At 44.5% G+C, this 25,707-nt stretch overlaps 1 protein-coding gene and 1 long non-coding RNA gene across 4 annotated transcripts in view; both read left to right on the forward strand.

Annotated features, from left to right (window-relative positions):
- The first annotated feature begins 1,176 nt into the window (after nt 1-1,176).
- Nucleotides 1,177-7,222, forward strand: LOC121934962. 2 transcript variants are annotated; one of them, XR_006104709.1, is made up of 4 exons: nt 1,177-1,446; nt 1,919-1,999; nt 3,186-3,273; nt 6,539-7,222. It is a non-coding gene; the product is annotated as an uncharacterized LOC121934962 (long non-coding RNA). The 2 variants fall into 2 exon arrangements; XR_006104708.1 differs by lacking the exon at nt 1,177-1,446 and having other exon boundaries at nt 1,699-1,999; nt 6,539-7,221.
- Nucleotides 7,223-11,568: 4,346 nt separating this feature from the next.
- Nucleotides 11,569-25,707, forward strand: part of TNK1 (tyrosine kinase non receptor 1) — a 28,779-nt gene continuing 14,640 nt past the window's right edge. The window contains exons 1-6 of one of the 2 annotated variants that reach the window (XM_042472344.1): nt 11,569-11,696; nt 20,981-21,151; nt 22,516-22,589; nt 22,859-23,053; nt 23,276-23,428; nt 24,716-24,984. In XM_042472344.1, coding sequence (XP_042328278.1) covers nt 20,989-21,151; nt 22,516-22,589; nt 22,859-23,053; nt 23,276-23,428; nt 24,716-24,984 — 854 coding nt within the window. In that variant the 5' untranslated portion in view covers nt 11,569-11,696; nt 20,981-20,988. Of the gene's footprint in view, nt 11,697-17,982; nt 18,182-20,980; nt 21,152-22,515; nt 22,590-22,858; nt 23,054-23,275; nt 23,429-24,715; nt 24,985-25,707 lie in introns of those variants that run through there. The other variant, XM_042472343.1, reaches the window with a different exon arrangement.

The following is a 25,707-nucleotide window of genomic DNA, read 5'->3' on the forward strand; positions in this document are numbered from 1 at the left end:
GTGAATGCATTCTGGCCCCACTTCCTTTTCATTCGAAATTAAGAGAAATTCCTCCCGAGTGATGAACTCCTATGTCCTTCTCTTGGGATGGGAAGAAATAAGGAAATGGGGAGGAAAATGGACCTTGGCGTTGGTCAAAAAGGAAAATGACAGTGTCGATGGTGTCAGAAGTGGGGGTTTTCTTCCGCTCTCCACAGAATTAAACCAAAGTCTCGCTGACTTTCCAAACTATTGGAACTGGCTGCATGAGGTGAGGATGCCGGAACAGACCAGAGAAGGTGGGTTGATCAATCATACGCATAAGTATCTGCCCAGGACTTCTGTCTGGACCAGGGCTCAGCCCCCAAGTAGTCGTCTGCAAAGGCATAACCCAGCCCCAGGGCATTTTTTTACATTAAAAAAAGAAGAACAATGCCTCTGAGCATGTGCAAAATGAATTTTTATTGGACATGAATTCTTTCACACATCCTGGATTAGAGTTTGAAGGATATGGGTCCCTTGTGTGTCTTACAGGATGATAGTGATGGTGGTAATAATAATAATAATAATAATAATAATAATAATAATGTCTGAGTCTCCTATATCTCCAATTCTGAAGTCTGAAATATTCCAAAAACCATATTCATGACTGGCTGAGATAGTGAGGCTTTTGCTTTCTGATGGGTCACTGTACACAAACTTTGGGTCATGCACAAAATTATTTAAAAGGGGGTATAAAATTACCTTTAGGCTGCGTGTATAATGTATATGTGAAACATAAAATGAATTCTGTTTTTAGATGTGGGTCTCATCTCCAGGGTAGCTCATTATGTACATATATGCAAATACAAGTATTACAAAATCCAAATAAATAAATAAATAAATAAATCTGAAACCCAAAACATTTCTAGTTCCAAGCATTTTGGTTAAGGGCGATTCAATCTGGAATAATTTATTATTATTATTATTATTATTATTATTAACTATTCTAGGGACCCATATCTTCCACATCTGGTCACCCTGCTTATAGGTCGCCAATCTAGTGACTTTCACACCAAAATGGGTACTTTTCAGAGCCTTTGGTGTGATTTTGATGATTGGTTTTAATGGTAATTTTGAGAGTTTAAATAAGTATTTGGTGAGATGTGGGGGGATTTGGTGAGTTTTGGCCAAACGTTTGGGGAATTATCTTATCCCTTTGAATTGTGCCTGGAAACAGACTGGCAGCCATTATGAAGTTGTTGCATCAAGGGAGTTGTGTGTGTGCTCTCTGTACTGTTAGGCTGCAGTTCTTTGGAGCAGCTGGAAAATATACAATAGAAGCATCATGTCTGACTTGGGGGGGAACTAGGAACAATGCAAAGGCTCCCCCAGGCTCTTAAGGGCAAGCTAGTAAATGTTTTGTGTTTGAAAATTGCAATCATCCTTTTGCTGCTTCTTTTTCAGTTCTGTGTCCTCCTGCCTGCGGTAAGTTTCGGGGGGGGGGGGGGACAGAAAGGGAAGGGAAACCCCCAAAACAGGGGACCTTTGGTGTTCCCTGGGGATAGGTTCCTGGACTCACCATAGATACCAAAATCTGTGGATGCTCAAGTCCCATTATATGCAATGGAGTATCATCATCATTATTATTATTAAATTTTTCTTATTTAAATTTGCCCTTTGGGCAGCTGGATCAGGTCCATTTTGAATTAGTTCATGCATGAATGTGAACCCCAAGTAGATTATTTTAGAGGGGGGAAATGAAATCGGGGCAAATGTAGTGGGAACCACGCTCCACTGTTGAATTGATCCATCGATTCGCATCACACACCAGTTTATCTGTAAGTGGGAACGAGGCCCAAGAAGGCTGTGGTTTCTGGGAGCTGGGGTCCAAAACACCTGGTAGACCAGGACCTGGGCATCCTTGCAAGCCTAACCTTTGCCCATCTGCTCTTTCCAGAAGGAGCCGCCACGGTCTTCAACTGCTCCACCTGCCGCCGGAGAGATGTGCCCTGCTGGGACCTCAAGACCTGCTACCCGGGTGAGCAGCTGATGGTGGCCTTCCACCCTCCAGACTTTGGCTCTTTGCCCCTTGGTCCAGAAACCCAGCTGGCTCCCGGCCTCCTCCTCTCAAGGCTCTTGGGGGACCCAGGGCTGGTTCTTCCAGTTTCCTGCCCTTGGCCTGGTTTCTCGCCTCCTCTTTGGGCTCTTCCCATTTCCCTCCTTCCTTCCCTGACTCACTTCCCCAGGGCTGGCTCTTCTGAGGGCCCTCCCTCCTCGGCTCCATTCTATCTCTAGGGCCACCACTCTTTCCTGCCTTGCCCTTGTTCTTGGCTGATAGCTTAGAATCATAGAGAGTCATAGAGTTAGAAGAGACTCCCCCCAAATCCCTCCAGTCCAACCCCATTCAGCCATGCAGGAATACAGAGGATCTTTGAATCGGAAGAGACCCCAAAGGCCATCCTGTCCCACCCCATCCTGCCAGGCAGGAACTCTTAATCAAAGCACCCTTGACAGATGGCCATCTAGACTCTGTTTAAAAACCTCCAAAGGGAACAGCATTTTCCACTTTCCAACAGCTCTTAGCCTCAGGAAGTTCTGGAGCTGGAACCTGTTTTCCCGTAGTTTGCATCCATTGCTCCATTGTGTCCTATTCTCTGGAGCAGCAGAAAAAAGCTCGCTCCATCCTCAATATGGCATCCCTTCCAATCAATCAATCAATCAATCCATTGCCTATTGCAGTTATCAAACCATAGGCAAAATAAGAACAAAATACAAGACACATCAGAACATAAGAACAATCACATAAAAATACATTATTACAGAAAGTCCTATATGGTACAAAAGTGACAAGCACATATAGACTAAAGTTTGGGAACCATTGGAGCCTTAGGGCAATTGTTGCCAATCTTTGGTCCTCCAGCTTTTTTTTGGACTTCAACTCCCAGAAGCCCCAGCCATTTTGGTCAGCAGCCAAGAATTCTGGGAAATGAAGTCCAAAACATCTGGTGCACGTGCACCAAAGTTTGGAAACCACTGGTTTACACATTCAAAGCATTAGGACTGGCAAGGAGTTACCAGGGAATACAAATTGCAAGAGTCTTGGGCATGAATAGTTTTTAATGTCTGACCCTAAGCAATGCTAGCAATGTATGGACTGAAGAAACATTTAGTTCTTATACTAAGTTTAATTCTTATACTAGTACTTTCCCTCTCCTTCCCTGCAGAGCGAAAAGGCTTACTAAAGGTTGTCACACTTCTGTGCTCCATTTCTGGCTCCTGCCTCTTCCTGGGACTGGTTTCATGCGCCTTGGAGTAAGTGGTGTTTATGAATTGCAGGGCCAGGGAGAGGTTCAAGGCTGCAGGGCATGGGGTTCATGCCCAACTTGGAGGAGAAAACATACTTTAAAAATTGCAACTCCCAGAATCCCCCAGCAACCATGATAGCTGGAAGCTGTAGTCCTCCAAGGTGGTTTTTAGTATGCAAAGGGATCTGGCAGCACCATGTGTTTGCTGTGATGTTCTGCAGTAAAGCCACATCTGGGTGCCGCTTCTTAGTGTGCCAAAAATAAGGTAGTCACATTCATAGAGGAGGAGGAGGAAGCGGAGGAGGAGGAGGAGGAGGAGGAGGAAAGTAATGCTAAAGTTTGGAAAAGTTAGTCTTTTGGAATTACAACCCCCAGAATCCCCCAACCAGCCATGCTTGGGTTTGTAGTTTGTTGTGACACCAGAACTCTCTGGCAGAGAAGGCTGTATATCTCAGAGAGCCACAGATCCTAGAATTCCAGAGCATTGAGCCATGGCAGTTAAAGCAGTGTCAAACTGCATTAATTCTGCAGTGTAGATGAAGCCTTAGAAGTTTATCACACGAAGGAGATCAGGAGTTTATCCTGTAAATATCCTGGTAAAGTCCTTTTGTTGTGCGCGAAACGATTTCACATGACGTCACACAAAACCCACCATTGAAGTGGTCAGAAAGAAGCATTAATGCACACCTTTTTACTTTTGAAATTTCAGTGACAATGCATTTCCAATTTTCACAACTGTGTGTGATAATCATTGGCACAATTACTTGCCATTTTTGCTTTATTCGTGGAATGCTTTAAATACACTTTAATCTCTCTTCAATGCCGAAATTAGCCCCAGTGTGATAAACTCCTTAGATAAGGCTCCATAATGCACAGGCCACCAATGCTCATTAGATGCTGCGATCGCCTTGCTTCTGCCAACAATGGACCTCTGGAATGTCTTCAAGGGCAGACCCAGGTAGAACAAATTACAGTAGTGTAACCCTCAATCTATCCAGCTATAGCAAGATGTACTTTCTCCAGACAGGGACTGATAGAAGGCACCCCACTAACTGAAACCAGTTGAGCCTTCATTATGTCCAAGACAACCCTGCAGCTGTACGCTTGGTCCCAATCCCACACCGATCTCACCCTTCCACCCGGTTCATCCGGTTTCCTCACCCACAGCGCCTCTGTCTTATCTGGGTTAAGCCTCGGGTGGCTTGTCTTCTTTCATCTCAAAACTGCTTCGAGTTAGTTCTGTTCTCAGGGTTTCCATAGAGCTGGGGAAAGTCTACCTTTTACATCAAAACTACAAGTCCCAGAATCCCCAAGCCAGCTGTGTCCTGTGGTCTCATGTTGGGTTTTGGAAGATAATCAGGGTTGGGTCTGGTTAATACTTGGGTGGGAGATCACCAGGAAGAAGGGACAGGGATCTCCAAGTAGAAGAAGAAAGAATTCTGTCTGAAACAGAAGCACCATTCCCAAATCAAGGGAAGTCATAGCCTTCGTCTACACTGCAGAATTAAAGCAGTTTGACACTGCTTTAATTGACATGGTTCAATGCTATGGAATCCTGGGATTTGTAGCTCAGAACTCTCTGCCACAGTAGGCTAAACAGCATCCATAACTACAAATCCTAGGATTCCATAGCATGGAGCCATGGCAGTTCGAGTGGTATCAAACTGCTTTATTTCTGCAGTGCAGATTAGACCTTAGAGGAGATTCTGGGAGTTTTAGGTCCAAAAAGTGAACCATTGAAAATGTCATGGTTCACTGCTATGGAATCCTGGGATTTGTAGCTCAGAGCTCTCTGTCACAGAAGGCTAAATAGCATCCAAAACTACAAACCCTAGTTCTGCAGTGCAGATTAGACCTTAGAGGGGATTCTGGGAGTTTTAGGTCCCCAAAGTGGCTTTGTGTTTTTTAAGGTCAAGGCTCCAAGGAGGCGGCTGAGAGGTTTCAAAGAGAGTGGAAACTTTGGGAGGAGAGCTTTGAAGTTGGGGTGGGATGGCCCTGGAAGGGTGGAAATCACAAGTTGGGTCCTGCCGGAATAAGATGCCGAGATGTACGCAACAGGAAGGTTGCACAAGATGGCATGCCTTACCTGGAATCCTGGGTTCAGATTTGAGTGCCTCATTTTAGGATGGATAGAGACAAGTTGGAGCAGATTGATAGAAGGACAAGGAGGATGATAAGAGGGATGGAGAACCAAATATATGACAAGAAGCTGAAGGAGCTAGGCATGTCCAGTTTGGGGAAGAGAAGGTGGACGGGTGGCATGGTTGCCCCTTGAAATACAGTTTCTTCTCTGCTGCCCCAGAAGGGAGGACCAGGTCTAATGGTGTGAAGTTACAAGAGGGTCGATTATGTGGCTGTGTTCTGGAAGAGTTTGTTCCTGACGTTTTGCCAGCATCCGTGGCTGGCATCTTCAAAGAATGCTGGCATGGAAGAGAGTGGGGCATATATTAGAGAGTAAACATTAAAGAGCTGCAGCAGCTGCCAGTCAGAATTCGCAACACTGGGCTGAAGAAACCAAACTTCTAGCTCAGTTATGTTCCAGTTTGCAATCGATCCTGATAAACGAATCACATGTTTGAGCCCTTTGCATGACACCAAAGGTGATATGGCATACTTTTTGCTGTGAATCATGGCCAAAAACCTGGGCCTCGTTCCCACTACGTTTTAAACCGGTTTGCAAATTGGTTTGAAACTGTTTAAATGACCCTGGTTCACACTGCGCCATGTGTTACGCCCATTTAACCTGTGTCTTTTTTACTCTGATTTCCCCCGCATCTTTTTGGATAAATCGATTTCGCACAAGTGTGATCCAGATGCGGATCGGAATCGATTTCAAGAACCGATTTGAAGAATTGAATTCACAAATTGATACAATGTCAGTGTGAACGAGATGCAGATCGTAATCGGTTTACTATGGTGCAATAAGGGGTTGCTGGGTGGGGAAGCGGGAATCAACAACCTGCGTTCACCCACCCTTCAACCCTCATATGGAAGTACATAAATGCAATTACAGTGATGGACAGAGGAGGAAAAAATCCCACTAAAAACACTCCAAATTGAACCGATTCATTCATCAATGTGACCCACAAATGGGTTATTTTATTTTTACAGCAATACAATGCGATTGGGGCAAATGTAATGTGAACCATGCTCTGCTGCCGAACCGATCTCTTCATTCACATTGCAAAGTGATTTATTTATCAGTGGGAATTGAGGTCCTGATTGCAATAAACCAGTTCTCTTGACACCCAGAACTACCTTTTGCATTGCAGATTTTGGCTCCGTCCGGGGATCGAAACACAGTAGGTGCCCAAACAGGACAAGAAGGATTCTGCAATTGCATCCCCAAGAGAGCTTTCTTCTTTGGCTGAAAGAATTGGGAATGTATACGTGTGGAAATGTCACAGGTGATACTGTGGCCATCGGTTCCATAAGTTCTCCCTAAATCAAGAAACTGAATAGGGCCGTGCTCAAAGAGAGTGTTTGCAAAGGCATCTGTGAGCAAAATAAGTGATGCTGCTTTCAAAAGTGGCACAAAGGTTCACAAGGAAACATTTAAGTGAATGCATATTGCTGAATGTGTAAAACTGTGCCGTGGGGAATGCGTGGCTGCATGAGGCTAGATTGCTTCATGTATGCAGCTCTTTGCAACGCACTGCAACATTCCAGGACTAGTTTGTGTTCTGCATTTCTGCATTTCTGATGCAAAAGGCATTAGCGCCGCTACATGCGCCTAATCAACCTCCTGCGTGGGAGGAAAGAAGCAAACGTGTTAACGGACTCAAAGGAAAAGGCCATACGCATCATCTCCCTGGTGCAGCATGTCAGCAGAGGCGCCATAACTGTGGAAAAGAGCTCTTATATAACAGTCAGCTGCCCTTTGTTTGTGTTGCCTTATTAAAGGCTGATTTTAAAACTTCCACTTCCCACATTTCTCACTTTAGTTGTCACAGATGAAAATGTAGACATGTATGACCAAGCAACACCAGAGTGGTCAAAGTGGCAAAAGTTATTAACGCTGAAGAACAAATAAGCTGGGAGAAGCTGCAGCAGTTTGCTTTTGCCTGAGCCAACTGGGAAGGGCAAATACTGCCCTCCTCTCCTTTCCTTTCCTCCTTGCTAGGTTTATGCATTTGCAGCAATTGAAGTAAGCTGAGGACGAAGGAAGATATTGGGAAGAGAAGAGAGAAAATGGGTCATTTTAAAAGCAGCCGAGAAACTGGGAAGACAGAGGATTAATGGGGAATCTACCTACCAAACTGGGATAACTGGGTAGTATAAATTGCTTGCAAGCTATTTGGCTTTCATTACATAAAGAGGTAAGCAAAATGTGGCCCTGAGGCCCGATGTGGTCTGAAAAGTGGTTTTGTGGCCCACAACTTTTCTAGATTTCCAGAACCAGGAATTTATTTTCTTCTCCACAAAAAAATGATTTGCCCCTTCAGGGTGGCAGCTTATTTTTGCATGGGATGGTTTGGGGTCATTTAGGCAACAAATGCCGGGTGGGTGGATTTCCAGGCCCATGGGCCATCATTGTCCCATCCTTGGGACAGTGAGCATCCCTTATTTCCAAGACATTTAGGAGAGAGGAATGTCTTTGGGGTTTAATGGAAAACAGGCTGGAATAGGAGCTGCATTTACGCTGTTGTCAGAAAACAGCCAAGGAGTCTTGTGGGATCAGGGTGACCAAATGTCCTAATAGCCACAAAGGAGGACAAGGCACTGCAAAATGCAGGCCATTCAAGGGGAAAAAAAACAGTGCATGACAAAATAAATGCTAAAAACCCTAATATAAATGTATATCCATGCTCAAAAATGGAGGACATTGTGGAATTCCTCCTGGACAGAAGGTTGAGATGGAGGACAAGTCTTGGAAAAGGAGGTTCTACAATTTTATGATAAAATATTGGGAAAAGCATCTCAATAAGAAGAGCTATTTAACAATAGAACAGACTCCCTTGGAAGGCGGTGGAGTCTCTTTCATTGGAGGTTTCCCAAGAATGAGTTTGGATGCCCATCTCTCAGGAGCGCTTCGCCGGCAGCATTGGGCTGGACTAGATTGCCTTGGGGATCCCTTTGACTCTACGGTGATGAGTCTCAGTTTAGACATTGATTCCATTGGGCAGATGGGAGGGAGGGGCAGACAGGGCTCCAAAACCTCTCCCAGGCTTGATGGGAAAAGCACAGGCGGCTGGCTTTTAATTAAGGAGAGCTCTGTTTTTAATCTGCACTCAAAGCCTTTCTGGGCGCATCATGCAGATTGCACAAGAGGAAGGCTGGGGCTCTGGCTGGGCCACTTGGGACGGCTGTGGGCCTTGGCCCACCTTTGATGATGTGCCCTGCAAAGGCTGCAGGGTGGTTCACACACAAGAGTGGGGCAACCGCTGTTCTGCACACAGCCACCAGGGGGCACCCTCAGGAGTCCTCCACAACAGCAACCCAGAGACAGGGATGTAGCCGGGGGGGGGGGATGGGGGTCCGGCCCCCCCCTTCCATTAGAAAAATGAATGGTGTGTGCTGCTGCGCCACCGCACTCAAGCCCCATTATAATGGTGGCACTTAGTCTGGACCCCCCCCTTCCTAAAATCCTAGCTACGTCCCTGCCAGAGAGGTAGGCCAGCCAACCACTGTTTCAAAAACTCATTATATGACATATATATAGAACACACACACACACACACACAGAGTCGTCCCTCCATTTTCGCAGGGAATCCGTTCCGGACACACACACACACACACTCACACGTGAAAATGGAAATTCGCACATATTCAAGCCCCACTGGTTTGAATGGCCATGCATTCCTGTGCACACCATTTGAATCCTCTCCACTTGCGGTCCACGAAGGACCAGACTCGAAGCCCACGAAAATGGAGGGAGGACTGTGTACACACGCACACACACACACACACACACACAGTTGGCCTTCCACATTTGACTTTTGCAGAACTGATTATTTGCCATTTTGATCAACATGTTCTCTCTAGGAATCTCTAGGTCTTTCTGCACAACTCTGCCAGAAGTTGACCATAGAGTTGTGCTGGGGAAATCTTGAAGTTCCTAGAGAAAACACTTCTCTATGCACTTGTAGGTCCTCCAGCACAATTCTATGATCCACCTCTGGCAGATGTTGACCATAGAGGTGCACCGGGGGACCTGGAGATTCCTAGAGAGGTGCTCCCTTAGGTAAAAAGAATAGTGGTTTTTTGGTCTGTGGTATTTCCATATTCATGGGGGTCCTTCTCCCCTAAACCCAGCAAATGTGGAGGGACCACATACACACATATATGTGCAAGTCAGTGTGGTTTAGTGGTTTCAGTGTTGGACTAGGACACGGGAGACCAGGATTTGAATCCCAGCTGCAGCTGAGAGAATGGGACTTGCCCTTGGTCATCCAGTGGGTTTTGGTGGCCAAGCAAGGATCCAAACTCGTGTCTCCCAGAGTCCTGGTCCAACACACAGTAATACACCACACTGACAATAAAAACACAAAGTGGTCCTTTGCTCCCTTGGTATTCACTAGGGTTTTATTCCAGGCCCCTTGTGGATACCAAAATCTGTGGATACGGAAGGCTGACTGCATTTTGTTAAAAGTACAACATTTAAACAATTAACAAAAAAAGCTTAGATCTAATAAGAAACATTAAGAAGGAATATTCTCCATAGCCATATGAAATGCCAAAAAAGAGGCGGAAAATGATATTCAACAGTGCAAGACATTTGAGTCAGTTTGCTATGATTAATTTTCTGGCGACAAGCAGGAGAAAAGTAAGGCTTGGGTTTGCACTTGACACTGTAGGAAAACTGGTCATTGGTACTTGATTTTATTATTCTTATCTTTAACTATTTTTCTTATAAATACATCATACAAATATAGTATGTGTCGAATTATACTTCGTAAACAGTTTGTTGAAACAACTGATAAATTATTATGCAGTGGCCAATAGCTATAATAAGGCAAACGTTATGCGCTGCATGTACAATGTGACCTATAGACTGAATATTTATTTGTATACAACAGAAGTATCAATAAAATCTTTGTTAAAAAGTAGGAAAACATTTAAAGACAAACTCCTTCATGGAAATTCCCGTATACTGGACTCCAGCCGAACCGTTCTTTTGCTGAATCAGGTTTTGCACCCAGACCTTTTCCTTGTTCTTTTATCTTCCTTCTAGAGGAGTCTTCGATGTTTAGATAAAGGACATGATCTAGGCTTCTGAGGTTTCACAGACCTTCTTGCTCTTGCCGTAGGGACCAGCCTCTTCCGTTTTGGAATCTTCTATTTTAAAATAAGTATTTCTCAGCAAATTCTTTTTCCTGTCGTGGTGCCATAGGCTGCATCCACACTGCAGAAATAATCCGGTTTGACACCACTTGAACTGTCGTCACGGCTCAAGGCTATGGGATGCTGGGAGTTGTAGTTTGTTGGTGCCACCGCAAACTCCAACTCCCAGAATCCCATGGCCTTGAGCCACGATGGCAGTCAAACTGGATTATTTCTGCAGTGCGGACACAGCCATAGGTACAATTTTGGCATGACTTGTTCAGAGGAATTATAGAATCGTAGAATCTGAGAGTTGGAAGGGACCCTAAGAGCCATATAGGAATGCACCTAAGGCACCCCTGAAAGATGCCTATCCTTTTGAGTGACCACTTAGATGCAGCAAATGGACCGATGCTATGGAATCCTGGGATTTGTAGTTTGTTGTGGCCCCAGGGCTGTCTGAGAGAGAAGGCTAAATGGCTCACAAAACTATAAATCCCAGGATATCATAGCATGTAGCTGACGTGGCATTTGAAGCGGTGCCAAACTCCATTAATCCTGCGGTGTAGATGTAGCCATAGCCAATGGTGAGGAGTTCTGGGAGCTACAGTTCACTTGGTTGTAGCCCCAGAGCTCTCTGAGACAGAGAAGGCTAAATGGCTCACAAAACTATAAATCCATAAACAAAACTATAAATCCCAGGATGCCATAGCGTGGAGCCAATGTGGCATTTAAAGCGGTGCCAAACTGCATTAGTTTCCCAGTGTAGATGCAACCATTGCCAATGGTGAGCGGTTCTGGGAACTACAATTCACTTGGTTGTGGCCTCAGAGCTCTCACCAAACTATAAATCCCAGAATTCAACCATGGCAACCCTGCAGTGCAGCAGATGCAACTAGGCCTATGATTTGCCAGGAGGAACTCCCTTGGCACAGGTGGCACAAATGGTGCCACATTCTCATGGTTGTAATGCCCCTTTAATGCCAGCCACTAAGGGCACCCCTCCTTGGCCTTTCTCTCCTTACCTGTCCCGCCCAGGTGAGTTGTCACTAGGCAGAGGAGGAGCCAGCCTTGGGCCAGCAGGAAAGGGAAGCAGGCAGGAAAGAAAGAAAGAAAGAAAGAAAGAAAAATAGAGCAACAAGGATTGCCATAGGTTCCTTCCCATAGGTGAGTGGCATATACATGTGGACTTATGGGGCTGTTCTATGGGTCACACCAACTCAAAATACTCTTCCAAAACAAAAAACATCTCTCTCCTTCATTCCTTTCTTTTTTCTTTCTTTCTGTTTTTCTCACTCCCTTCTTTCTCACTTTCTCTCTTCCTGTTTCCATTTTTTGGTCTTCTTTCTCCCCCATTGACTCATATCTAATGTGTCTTTGGTTCATGGGTTTTCTCTCTCTTGTTTTTCTTCCTTCTGTATTTACTAGGTTAACCATTTTCTCTCCTGTTTGGCCTTCCTCTTCTTCTTTATTCTCTGGGTGAACTTGCAGGATTTACAAGAATATATTGCTTTCCCTCATTCACAGATAACTCATCTGTCCTTTTTTCAACATGTTTGCTTTGTTCCTCTTCTTTGTGTATTTAGATTAATGAAAAAATATATTTTTGGCTGGGGTGCATCTCCATTGTAGAAAGAGCGCAGTTAGACACCACTTTAAGTGCTCTGGCTCCATCCTACAGAACCCTGGGATATATAGTTTTACAAGGTCTTTAGCCTTTCTCTGTGTGCATCTCCACTATAGAAATAATGCAGCTCAGCGCCACTTCAACTGCTGTGGCTCCATCCTACAGAACCCTGGGATTTATAGAGTTGTGAGCCAGTGTACTCTAATAGTTGGAGTGTTGGACTATGACTCTGGAGACCAGGGTTCGAATCCCAGCTCAGGCATATAAACACACTGGGCAAGTCACACTCTCTCAGCCCCAGAGGCAACCCCCCTCTGAAGAAACCTGAGCAAGACAACCTCTTGATAGGTTTGCTTTAGGGTCGCCATAAGTCAGAAATGACTTGAAGACACACAACAACAAAGAGGCACCACCAGTCCTCTTTGGCACAGAAGGCTAAACACCTTGTAAAACTACAAATCCCATAATTCCATAGGATGGAGCTACAGCACTAAAAGTGGTATCAAACTACGTCATTTCTACATTGGAGGTGCAATCTGGGTTCACAAGGGGGGGTATTAGTTTTCACAATTCAACATGCCTCTGCACTGTAAACGTAATGCAGTTTGACACTGCTTTAAATGGGGATTTGTAGTTTTACAAGGTGTTTAGCCTTCTCTGCCAAAGGGGGCTGGTGCCTCTCGAAACTGTAAATCCCAGGATTCTGTGGGATGGAGCCATGGCCGTTAGTGTGGTGTCAAAGTGTGTGGTTTCTATGGCGTAGATGCACCCAGAGAAGGCTAAATACAAAACTACAAATCTCAGTCATCCATAGCATTGAGCCATGGCAGTTAAAGTGGTGTGAAACTGCATTACTTCTCCAGTGTAGATGCACCCTCAAACCTATCTCCTGGATCTTTCATCCCTGCATTTTCCTCCTGGTTCCCCCCCCCCCTTTTTTTTTTTTTTTTTTCTTGCTGGTTTTACAAATGAATGTTTCTTGATTTCCTCTCTCTTCTCCCTGCTTTTTAATTTCTCTGCTCCCTCCATCTTTCTGATAGGCTTCTTCCTTGGGGAGCTTGCTCCATGCCAGAATTCCCCCCACTCTCCATAGGATTTACTCACTCCATGATCGCTCACTTCCCTGGGGGTTATTGTTGCAGAAAGCTCATGTCTAAGTCCTTTTGGGTTTTGCGAAAGAGAGCAAGGGAAGGGAAATGTCTGGGCCTCTTCCTTCTTGACATTATTATTATTCCTCTCCACCTTTGACTCATGCATCTGCTCCAGGTGATAAGATCCTTTCTAAGATTTACGTAAATAGGGCACTTAACATCAGGAACTCCTTTCTCTTACAAAGGAAAAGCTCTCTCTTCCTTCCATCTGGCTTCCACTGTTTACATTTCTTTTCGGCTGTTTCCAAAGCATTTTTTGATTTCATGAGACGCATCCTTTAGTGGCGGTGGTGAATGCACCCATTTTACAGATAAGGAAAACTGAGGCTGATGAACAGGACAAGCCAGGAGTAACCTTAGGGTTGGGTCTCAAACCTAGTTCCCAAACTGTTCTTCAGGTTTGTAACCTCTTGCCTGGTGGAGAAGAAGCCAGTGGAGCTTTGAAAGCTTGCAATAACATTGCTGACAGCATCAGAGGAATATTGATTTGCCTTCTCCACTGTGATATATGCCACCCTGTGCCAGTAATGGAGCCAGCATGGCATAGTGTTGGACTATGATTCTGGAGACCAGGGTTCGAATCCCAGCTTGGCCATGATGTAAACCTACTGGGTGACTATAGGATGGCAATGGCAAAACCCCTCTTTAGAAACTCGCCAAGAAACACACATGATAGAGTCGCCTTAGGGCATCATATGTCCGAATTGACTCGAAGGCACACAGTGACGACAACAACAATGACAACCGCAATGCCAGTAATGCCCCTCTGCCCTCAATATTGAACAAGCAGGGCAGTCTGTATGCAAAAGGATTAAGGGACACAAATCTGACCTTAGAAATGGCAAGACCCAAAAACCAGTTGGAGAACATTTCAAGCTTCCTGGACAGAAAGGGACTTTACAGGTTGCAGTCCTTGAACAAGGACAAAGGAAGACTTGAAAGAGAGAACGCCAAACTGAATTAAATTCACAAATCCCAACCCATTAGCAGAGGAATGAACCAAGACAATGGCTTCATGGCACCATATATATATATATGTATAGAGAGAGAGAGAGAGAGAGAGAATCTTCATTGCAGCCCATGTAAGATAAAGGAATTTTCTCAGAGATGGCTGTATCCGCAGTGCAGAATTAACGCAATTTGACACCGCTTGAACTGCCATGACACCATGCTATACAATCCTGGGATATGTAACTCTGTGAGATATTTAGCTGCACAAACTGCAAATCCCACAACTCCATAGGAGGCAGCCATGACAGTTCAAGCAGTATCAAACTGCATTCTTTCTGCAATGTGACTGCAGCCTTAGATTTGACCCAATTCCACCAGAAGTTGATCATAAAGTTGTGATGGAGAATATAGAAGTTCCTAGAGAAAACACTTCTCTTGGTATTTGTAGGTCTTCCATTATGAGTCTGTGATCGACTTCTGACAGATGTTGACCATAGAGTTGCACTGGAGGACCTGGAAATTCCTAGAGAGGTCACTCTTACTAGGTCTTTGTAGCTCCTCCAGTCCAGTTCTGTGGTCAGTGTCTGTCAGACGTTAACCATAGAGTTGCACTGGAGGCCCTAGAGATTCCTAGAAAGGTGTCCTCTCAGGTAACAACATGGTGTTTTGTTATTTGCTGATTTCCATATTCACGGGTGTCTTGTGCCCTAACCCTAGCAACAAGTGTATTTCTATTTCTCTATCCCAAATCTCTTATCATGCAGCTTCATTGGGTAATCCTATAGTATGAGCAAGAAAAATCTCCTCTGTTTTCTCTGCATCAAAGATGAATCTGCAGAGGTTTTAAAACCTAGATGAGATGCTCATCTCCTGGATATATATTTTGCCCTGGATTCTTGCAGTGCAAGAGGGTTTGGACTAGATCACCTTTGGGTCTCTCCCAGTTCTGTGAGATCCAGCCACAAAATATGAACATTAGAACATTCTTAAATGAATAGTAAAAACCCAGCCCTCTAATTCCTTGCCTTGCGGAATAAATGTTGGACTGTCCAAATCAGGATTGCAAGGGGAAAATAGACGTGGTGCTTATTCAAGTGTTGCAGATGTTCGGTTGTTCTGCATTTTGAGAAACCCTTCAACCTGATCCCTGCCACGCCTGATCTCTCGCCCGATCTCTCAGTCCCTTTGAGCTGCCGCTTGCTTTTGTAATAGAGAATTTAAATCAAGAGGAAGAACCTGAATAATGTTCATTAGTTAACCGACCCACGGCCCTTTCGCACGACGCAAGAACGGCGCTGGGAGTCCCTTTTCCTCTCCCCTGAGATTTGTGGATTAGGACTGTCATTCTCTTTGCTTTTTTAAATGTTTTAAATTAAATTTAAACATTCAATCCATCCATTATCCAACAATAAAAAACCCACTCTGCCAACACAACCAAATCTGACCATATCACATACTTATTTACCCACGTTCTTCTTTAACCTTCTTACTCCTTTCTCATCCTATCCTTCTCTTAATTCTCTACTTATCCTCCCAACTACAATACTCCTTACTTTATACGTTCTTAGTCTCTACTCAGACCTTCCACACTTACTCCCACCTTCTACTACATATCTACTTCTCTTCAACCGACCTAACATTCACCTACCTCTAACAATATTCAAACTTCTGTTTCCTTTCATACTATTACAACTTCCTTCCTCTTTAATATCTTTCCACTTTCTATGGATCCCTTTTATAAAGCATCTTTAAACTGTTTCTAAGAAATCTTCTAGTTTCCTATTTTAAACAATATTAAACTGTAATCTCTTATTTATTCTTTTACCTCTGACCCCACTATGAATACATATTTTATTTCCATGTATTCCTAAATCCTAATCCTATTCTTCATCTATTACAATTCCACTTCTCCATTGCTCCTTCAAATACTCAAAAACCAATTGCCAATCTCTTTCAAATTTTTCAGTTAGTTTATCCATTACAATTTGTGCCAATTTCTCCATTTCTATTATCTCCAATAGTTTCATTGACCAATATTCTATACTTGGGCAGCCATTCCCAAATTTTTCACCTCCAGCTATTTTGGACTTTAGCTCCCAGAAGCCCCAGCCAAAGAGGCCAATAATCGGGGATTTTGGGAGTTGAAGTCCCAAACATCTGGAGGACCAAAGTCTGGGTACTTCTGAATTAGGGTTAAGAGCCAGCATGGGATAGTGGTTTCAGCACTGAACTACAGTATGACGCTGTAGACCAGGGTTCGAATCCCCGCTCAGTCATGGAAACCCATTGGATGACTTTGTGTGAGTCACACTCTCTCGGCCTCAGGGAAGGCAAAGGCAAACCCTCCCTGAAGAAATCTTGCCAAGAAAACCCCAGAATAGGTTTGCCTTAGGGTCACCATAAGTCGGAAACAATTTGAAGGCACAACACAACAACAACAAGTTTCAAGGACTGTGGCACCTTGATTTGAGGAATTCATGAGAGTTGGTGGAGCTAGCATCCTTTGCAAATTTCTTTGTAGAGGAGTCTTTTTATAAACAACGCTACACATTTAAGGTAGTTGTGATTGTGTTGCACACAGAGTGAGGTTTCCTGAAGAGCAAGGAGTTTAGCCATAGAGATGCACATCTTGCACTAACAGAGGATTTGGCCAGATCTGGGAGGATCTGTTGCAAGGGGCTCAAAAATGACCCCAAAACAGTTGGAGGAAAATAATGTCTCCAGGGGGAAGTTTTTCTCATAGGGGCACATTTTATGCCCAGGGGCCTTAAAAATCAAGAAATGAACAGGTGATGACTTCGGGATCATTTCTGGTTGTAACCTTAACCTTATGAGGTTGTTAAACAGGAGAAATATGCAGCAGTTATTTGAAGGCTTTTGTGGCCGGCATCCATAGTTTTTTTGTGGGTTTTTTGGGCTATATGGCCATGTTTTAGAAGAATTTATTCTGATGTCCATCAGCATCTGTGGCTGGCATCATCAGGAATAAATTCTTCTAGAACATGGCCGCTTAGTCTGAAAAACCCACAAAAAACTATGCAGCCGTTACTTTTTCACAGAGTTTGGAAAGGTTCCTTTTTGGGGGGGGAGACAACAACTCCCAGTATCCCCAGCCAGCAGTTGAGAACATGGCTTTGTTGGACAATACCTCCCAGAATCCCTAGCCAGCATAGCCAACAGGATTCTGGGACCTGTTGTCCAAAAAACCCCCAATAATCCCTAACCTTTCCAGGAGAGCCAGCATGGCAAAATGATGCAAGAGGTGGGCTTGACTCTGGAGACCAGGGTTCAATTCAACACTCAGCCATGAAACCCACTGAGTGACTTTGGGTGACGCTGCACACTCTCTCAGCCTCAGGGGAAGGCAATGGCAAACCTCCTCTGAACAAATCCTGCCAAGAAAACGCCAACTTTGGCCTTTGGGTCACCATACTTTGGAAAAGACTTGAAGGCACATGATGACGACAACAACCATCTTTGCAAGCTGCACCGCAAACCAGATCCCCCGCCCTGTTTGTGTTTTCAGGCTAAATATTAGACCATGCTCTCTTTTGGTTCTTCTTATTGTCTTTTAAAAAGATAATATAATTTTCCAGCCTCTCCCCAAAAAGCACAGAAGTTGGTCATGTTTTGCTTTCTCTCTCGTTGTGTCTTGTCAATATTTGCTCTTGGTTTGGACTTTGCCAGTGTGCCAGAGGGCTGGGTCACCATGGGGTGCATTGCACACTGGGACAACTTTGGATGCGGATGTGAAATCCCTTTACGGGGTGGGAAAGAAGAAGGGATTTGGAAGAAATCCAGCCGGGGGTCCAGACTCCCAGGTCACCACCATGCTGGGCAACTCAACCAAGCCTTTCCCAAGGCTTGGTTGGGGATGTGTGTTGAAAGCTGGCATTGCTTTTCCTTTCATGACAGACTGGCAGGTGGGCATTCAACTGGTGGTGCAAAGATGGGGTAGTGAGAAAAGATTATGCTTTCCAACCAAGAAAGTTAAGGGTCAAAATAGCAATGTACTGTAGTAGAGATGTAGTTGCAATTGGAGAGGCATCACCTCCATCCACTAAGGAATTGTCACCAACACTCATTGCTAGATGCCAGTGCCACACTTAGGGGACTCCCCCCCAAGCACCAAGTGACACCCTTGCAATGTAGGCTTGCTTATGGGTATCAATGCAGGTGAGGCCCAGTTGAAGTGAACCCTGCAAAGTGTGCCTTTCTTGGGTGTGGAGCCATCTGAATGAATCACAGAACAGGGTTGCAGGGCTGACTTGGCACTTGACTTCGGTAACCTGTCCCCTGAAATCTCTCTGTGCCTTTGTGTAGTCATGGGCTGCATCTGTGCTGCAGAAATAATCCACTGCTTTAATTGCCATGGTGCAATGCTATCAAATCTTGGGATTTGTAGCTCTGGGAGGTATTTAGTCTTCACTGTCAGAGAGTTCTGGTGCCACAACAAACTCCGGATGCAGCCCCACGGAGTGGGACACACACGGTTGTCTGTGAAAACAGGGAAATCCCTTCTCCCAGTTTGCCCCAAGTCTGTCATTCCCAAACTTTGGTCCTCTGCTTGCTTTGGGCTTCATCTCCCAGAAGCCTTAGCCACCTTGGCCATCAATCAAAATTCTGGGAGATGGTCCAAAATATTTGGAGGACCAACATTTGGGAACCGCTGCTCTAACCTATCGATTCGATTTGCAGGGAACCCAGGACTCTTTGTCTCACGGTTGTTCCAAATCATGCCTTTCTCCAGATACTGATAGACCACAGCTCCCAGCATTCCTCACCCTTGTGGCTATGCTGGTCAGGGGATGGTGGGAGTTGCAGTCCAACCTGGAAGGCTTCAGGATCCTCATCCTTGTTCCAAAACAGGGACAAGGGCAAAGTTTGAGTGGTCTAGGAGAAGCTTTTTTGCAAATACCCTGGATCACTGCTTGTTATTTTATTATTATTATTATTATTATTATTCACAACACAACAACTATTATTATTATCATTTTATTTGTTGTTGTTGTGTGCCTTCAAGTCGTTTCCAACTCTAAGGCAAACCCAAGCTGCCTCCCACATGGAGAGGTGGGATAGAAATACATTATTATTATTATTATTATTATTAGTATTAGTATTATTGTTGTGGATTTTCTTGGCACGATTTGTTCAGGGGAGGTTTGCTGTGGCCTTCCCCTGAGGCTGAGAGAGTGTGACTTGCCTAGGGTCACTGAGTGGGATTCATGCCTGAGCTGGAAATCGAACCCTGGATCTGTCAAGTCCTAATCCAACACTTGGATATCTCTTTCTGTATATGCAGATATTCCAAAATCTGGTCCCAAGCATTCTGGCTAAATGAGACTCACTCTTTATCAGATACAGCATCCTTCTTTCGTTCCTCCAGGCCATAGGACACAGGCGTCCGTTCCGACAGCCTCTCCGACCTCCTCCTTTCCTTCTCATCTCTTGCTCACCAGAACCGGTTCTTCAGGAATCTTCTCTTTGGGCACAAAAGTAACTTCTCTGTCCTCTCTCATCCTCCCTTTTTAATGCCTTAGCTGTCCACTTTTGGCTCATACATACATCTGACTTTTTATTTTAAAGCCACAGGGTTGCAGAGCTGCCCTGAGAGGCCAACCTGGCATTCACTGTCCGTTGTCTTTCTTGCCACCCCAATCTAAGCATTCTTCCATCTTTGGCTGCATCTACATTGCAGAAACAATCCAGGTTGAGACCACTTTAACTGCCATGGCCCAGTACTGTGGAATTCTGGGAACTGGAGCTTGTTGTGGCGCCAGAGAAAGCTGAATGGCTCACAAAACTACAAATCCCAGAATTCCCTAGCATGGAGCAAGGGCAGTTAAAGCAGTGTCAATCCGGATTATTTCTGCAGTGTGGCTGCAGCCCCAGCCAAGTAACCAAGTTCCAATTTCTTGCATTGTTTTCAAAATGTGACTTCAAAAGTTATCTTAAAAAGTACCAAGAAGACATTTGTTATATTTGTTTAAGCAGGCTTTTCATGGTTAAATCATGGCAAGTTATTATTTAGATATGCATATTATTTGTTTTTAACTTTTGCATGGCTTTTACAGTGTTTGATGTGGGAAATTTTAATAGTTTTTAAAATGTCGTTGCATTTGCTATTCCTGGAGTCTGCTTTGGGTCCCACTCTGGAAGAAAGGCAGCATATAAATGAGATAAATAGAAGTCAATAAATATAATATCAGCAAATACATTCCAACTTGTTACATTGTTTGAAAGTTAATATTTACAGTAATTAGAAGACATTGATTACACTAATAAAACGGCTGCATTACTTTGTTACTTTGGAAACAGAACCCTAAAAGTAACTTGGAAACATAACTAGAAGATGTTATTAGTTGCAACAGCAAAGTAACTACCAGTATCTTCCAACGTCTCCCATTGTTTTTGGAATGTAACTTTGTTCCATCGTGGCTGCCAAGGAAATCAGCTAGTTATCCATAACCCCTCATGGATTGATTTATATTGTTGAAAATGTCACCTGCAACATTTGCAGCTGAAAAGTTAAGTCAGGCAATTGAGCCAAGCTACATACTGTATGCAGCTAGAGAAGCCTAAAATTGATTCAACAATTCCTTCTAGATTCTAGCATAAAATGGAGGGTCACTGACTTGAGAGGGCAAAACGGGGGGTATTTCTCTTTACACAGAGACAAGGTTTCTGCTAACTATGTGCCCCGGTCACTTCCTTCCCTCCAGGTGCCCAGATGGCACCAGACGATGGCACCGAGTGGCTCCGGCAGCTATTAACCGAAATCCAGTTGGAGCAGTTCTACAGCAAGATCCGGGACGAGCTTCACGTCACTCGACCGGGACATTTCGACTACGTCAAGCCCGCCGACCTGGAACGCATTGGCATGGGGCGCCCAGGTAACTTGGGGTGGCCTGGAGACTCTGACCATTTCCCAGCTTCTCAATGGAAAAGGGTTTTCCCAACCACTTCAGTTCAGGGGAAATACCCTAAAGGCAGCAGATCGCATCTGATATTGGAAGTTAAGCAGGGTCAGCCCTGGTTAGTCCTTGGAAAGGAGACCGCCAATGAATCCCAGGTACTGTAGGCTCTATTTTAGAGGAAGGACCTGGCAAAACCACTTTTGAATCTTCCTTGCCTAAGAAAACCCTATGAAATTCATGGGTTGCCCTAAAGATTCTTAATTAAATTTTCAGGACTTTGTGATATTCAGACGCACTGGGACACATGGGAGCTTTGCATAGAAAAATGTTGCTTTCTGAATAGGAAATGTGTTTTCATCACACTCATGCACAAACTCACATGGAGTTTTTCTTGCGCCGAGTCAAGCCCTAGTTTGCAAACAGTTCCCCAAAACTGGACAGGGAAAATTATTCATTAATTATGATCAAACTAGGATTAAATTATTCATTCACGCCTACAAGAAACAAGAAAAATGTACATGGATAGGCAGAGAGTAGCATGTGTGCAACTGTGTGGAAGCATAGCCTGATGTGGGGACAACTGCAATGTTTAACCAGAGCTTGGGGAAATCGCTGTTTTAAAAAAACAAAACTACAACTCCCCCCAATAATAATAATCATGCTTCTAGTGCATAAGAGGAACGGAGTGAATTTGCTATTGTTAAGCTTGCCATTTGTGCCTGGTGTGAAACATCAGGACAAAACACAGCTGCAGAAATAATCCAGTTTCAGACCGCTTTAATGGCCTTGGCTCAATGCTAGGGAATTCTGGGAACTGTAGTTTTGTGAGACCTTGAGCCTTCTTTGTCAGAGGGCTGGTAGTAAGATATGGGTGGGGAGTTTTATCACACTGGGGCTAATTTTGGCATTAAAGAGAGATTAAAGCGCATTTGAAGCATCCCGCGAATGAAGCGGAAATGGTGAGTAATTGCGCAAATGATTATCACACATAAAGTGATATCAGCAATGCACTGTCGCTGAAATCCTGAAAGTAAAAAGATGTGCGTTAATGCTTCTTTGTGACCATTTTAATGGCAGGTTTTGTGCAACGTTGTGGGAACATCGTTTCACCTAATTATGCGATTTTTCCAGGATATTCACAGGATAAACTCCTAATTTCCTTCGTGTGATAAACTCCTGGGTTTCCTTGTTTTTCCTTCTGCTTGCTCATACTGGAAATTTCCAATGATAGCATAGCTCCCACAAGGATAATAAATTGGCGTAGAGAAACCGATGGAGGCAAAGAGTCCTCATTGCCATATAAGTAACACCTGGAAAATTAATTTTGGCATCCTTTGCAGGACAGAGACGGCTAGAAGAGGCCTTGAAACGCCGGAGACCGCAAGGCCAACGCCCCATGTCCTGGGTCTATAAGGTGCGTGCATTATTACTGCTCATATATATATATATATATATATATATATATATATATATATGCACATTCCCAAAGTTCCATAGCATTTTGCTGTGGCATATGTTCATAAGGAAGCTGTTATGGAGGCTGATCAAGGTCATTGCCAGCTGGGGGATTCTGGAGGCTGCAGTCCAAAGAAGATCTCTTTGCACAAACTCTCTGTTGTGTTGGTAGTGAATCCAATGTGGATGTTTACCAAAATCCTCCCTGCTTTCTTACTCCCCTCATAGATGTTCACCGGGGGACGGAGCCCAGAAAACGAAGAGGCCCCCAATCCGCAGCCTTCCTCGGTCCCGCGTGCGGACTCTGATGCCTCCTTGAAATGCCTGATCAGCGAGTGGGACCTTCGGCTGCGGGAACGCCTGGGGGATGGATGCTTTGGAGTCGTCCACCGGGCTGAATGGACCACGCCGGGCGGTGGGATTGTATGTTGACAGCAGCCTGTTTTGCCGACTCTGCCGTGTGTGCGTCTGAATTTTCAATGAGCAACCCAAGGCTGGGCTATACAGTTTTGCAGCCTGGTTAGCTCCTTAATTTCCTAAGAAAGCCCTGTGAAACTTATGAGGGTCACCATAGCTCAAGAGACACATATTGCTTCATATATGTCTGCCCTACCTCCTTTTCACCTTCAGTCTCCCTTTTTCCAGATTCCCGTGGCTGTGAAAACACTCCGCTCCGACGTCTCTTCCGATCCGGGGGCCCTGATCGATTTCCTCAACGAAGTCAACGCCATGTGCTGCCTCCATCACCCCAACCTCATCCGCCTCCATGGAGTGGTGCTTACCCAGCCCCTCAAAATGGTAAACCTGGCTGGAGGTTGGATTTCTTTGCACCCTTCCAAGGGCTTTTAGCAGCTGAAAGGGGTGGATCCTACAGGGCTTTCTCATCTCTGCATGCCTGGTTAAGAAGAAAACCATGAAACCCTGGGTTGCCAGGAGCCCTGGGTTCAGGATCTCACCCGATGCTCTCCTGCCAAATTCCATCAAAATTAGCACCAACTGCACTATGTCTGAGGGTTGAAGAAAGCAGAATGTATTGCAAGACTGCTGTCACACTGCAGAATTATTGCAGTTTGACACTGTTTTAACTGCCTGTGGAATCCTGGGATTTGTAGTTTGTTGCAGCCCAAAGCTTCTCTAACAGAGAAGGCTAAATGTCTCACAAAACTACAAACCCCAGAATCCCATAGATTTGAGCCATGACAGTCAAAACAGTGTCAAATAGCATTAATTCTTCAATGTAGATGCAGTCTATATTTGTAATATTACATTCCCTCCCCCCAATTTCCCCCCCAAAATTTGGGGGGGGGGGGTTTTGGAAGAAAGCATGTTCAGCCTCCAAATTTCTAGAAATTTTGCATCTCTATGTTGCTGCATTCAAGTCATTTCCCATTTATGATGACCCTAAGGCCAGACTATTGCATCTTCAGAGTAGGTTTGCTTTCCTCTGAGGCTGAGAGAGAGAGTGACTTGCCTGCTATAACACACTGATGTATCTCACAAAACTACAAATCCCAGGATTCCATAGGCTGGAGCCATGACAATTAAAGAGGTCTCACAGTGCATTCATTCTGCAGCGTAGATGCAGCCCCTCAAGTCCACCGCAAAGATATTTAAAACAAATTGCCTTGCAAAAGCCAGTCACTTGATTTGACAGGGATTCCTTGCAAAAATTTCATTGGCACCTAAGAAATTTTAAATATCAGTTTTGCAAGAGTTGGAGATAAAACAACAGCAACAACAACAACCCTTCGAACAAACTTGCACCTCTTTGCAAAACCTTAGCTCCTCTGCCGCACAGTTGATGGGAAAAAATCTGGATAAAAATGTGCATTCACATGTGACATGGTTTGTGCAGGAGAACTTAGCCCTATTAGAAATTAACGGGAGATGCAATATTGCTATCGATCGATGAATGAAGGCAGAGAATCTTGCAAGACCTCAGTTCCTCTGTGAATGCGTTTTTTAAAAAGCCGCTTTGCAAGAGCTGCACATTTGATGAGACTGGCATTAATTGCAATGATGTTGTGCAGGAGACGTCCTTTTTGCCTTAAAGTTTAAATCTCCTTGACCCTTTTCTCCCTGCAGGTGACTGAGCTGGCTCCCTTAGGCTCCCTCTATGACCGCTTGCAGCCACCGTTCCCTCTCCACCGGCTCTGGAGCTATGCGCTACAGATTGCCAAGGGCATGGCCTACCTGGAAGCCAAGCTCTTTGTCCACCGCGACCTGGCCGCCCGAAACATCCTCCTGGCCTCCGAGGAGCATGCCAAGATTGGAGACTTTGGCCTGATGCGGCCTCTGTCCAGCAAGAGTGACCGCTACATCATGTCCGCCCACCGACGCATCCCATTTGCATGGTACGAGATTCGAACCCTGAACCCAGTTTGAGTTGGGGGAATCTAAGAGCCACTCCTTGCTCTTCCTCTGATGTGACAGTTTCCCAGTGTATCTGTGTTTCCATGTTACTGATTTGGACAGGAGATCTTTCAGTAGCCATAAGGACTAGATTCTTGATCAAGGTCCAGAACACACTGCAGAAATAATCCTGGGAATTGTAGTTTATTGTGGCATCAGAGCTCTGTGACAGAGAAGGCTAAATGTCTCACAAAACTACAGTTCCCAGAATTCCCTAAGACTGAGCCAGGGAAGTTAAAGCAGTCTCCAACTGGATTATTTCTGCAGTGTGTTTTGGACCCAAGTTTAACTGGGCCCTGGAATTAGGGAGCAGAGATCTTTAAAACCCATAAAACCAAGGGTAATAAATAACAACACCAACAACGTCTTATCCGCCTCTCCCCAAGGATCAAGGCGGGGGACAACAACACTTAACAACAAACAACATCAGTTAAAACACATTGGCTAAAACACACATCAATTTAAAAGGACAAATAAGATCCACACACACTGAAAAAATCCACATCTAAAATTCATCATTTAAAATCCATAATTTAAAAATCATCTGGATAATTAGAAGGGTGAGAGATTAGCCCCAGAACCTGGAGGAGATGAAATGCTTTTTGCTCATGCGAAAAGTCGTACAATATGAAAACTAATCCATTCTCATGATCCTAGCCAGCTGA

Source organism: Sceloporus undulatus, chromosome 6, assembly GCF_019175285.1.
Source record: "Sceloporus undulatus isolate JIND9_A2432 ecotype Alabama chromosome 6, SceUnd_v1.1, whole genome shotgun sequence".
Lineage (NCBI taxonomy): Eukaryota > Metazoa > Chordata > Lepidosauria > Squamata > Phrynosomatidae > Sceloporus > Sceloporus undulatus.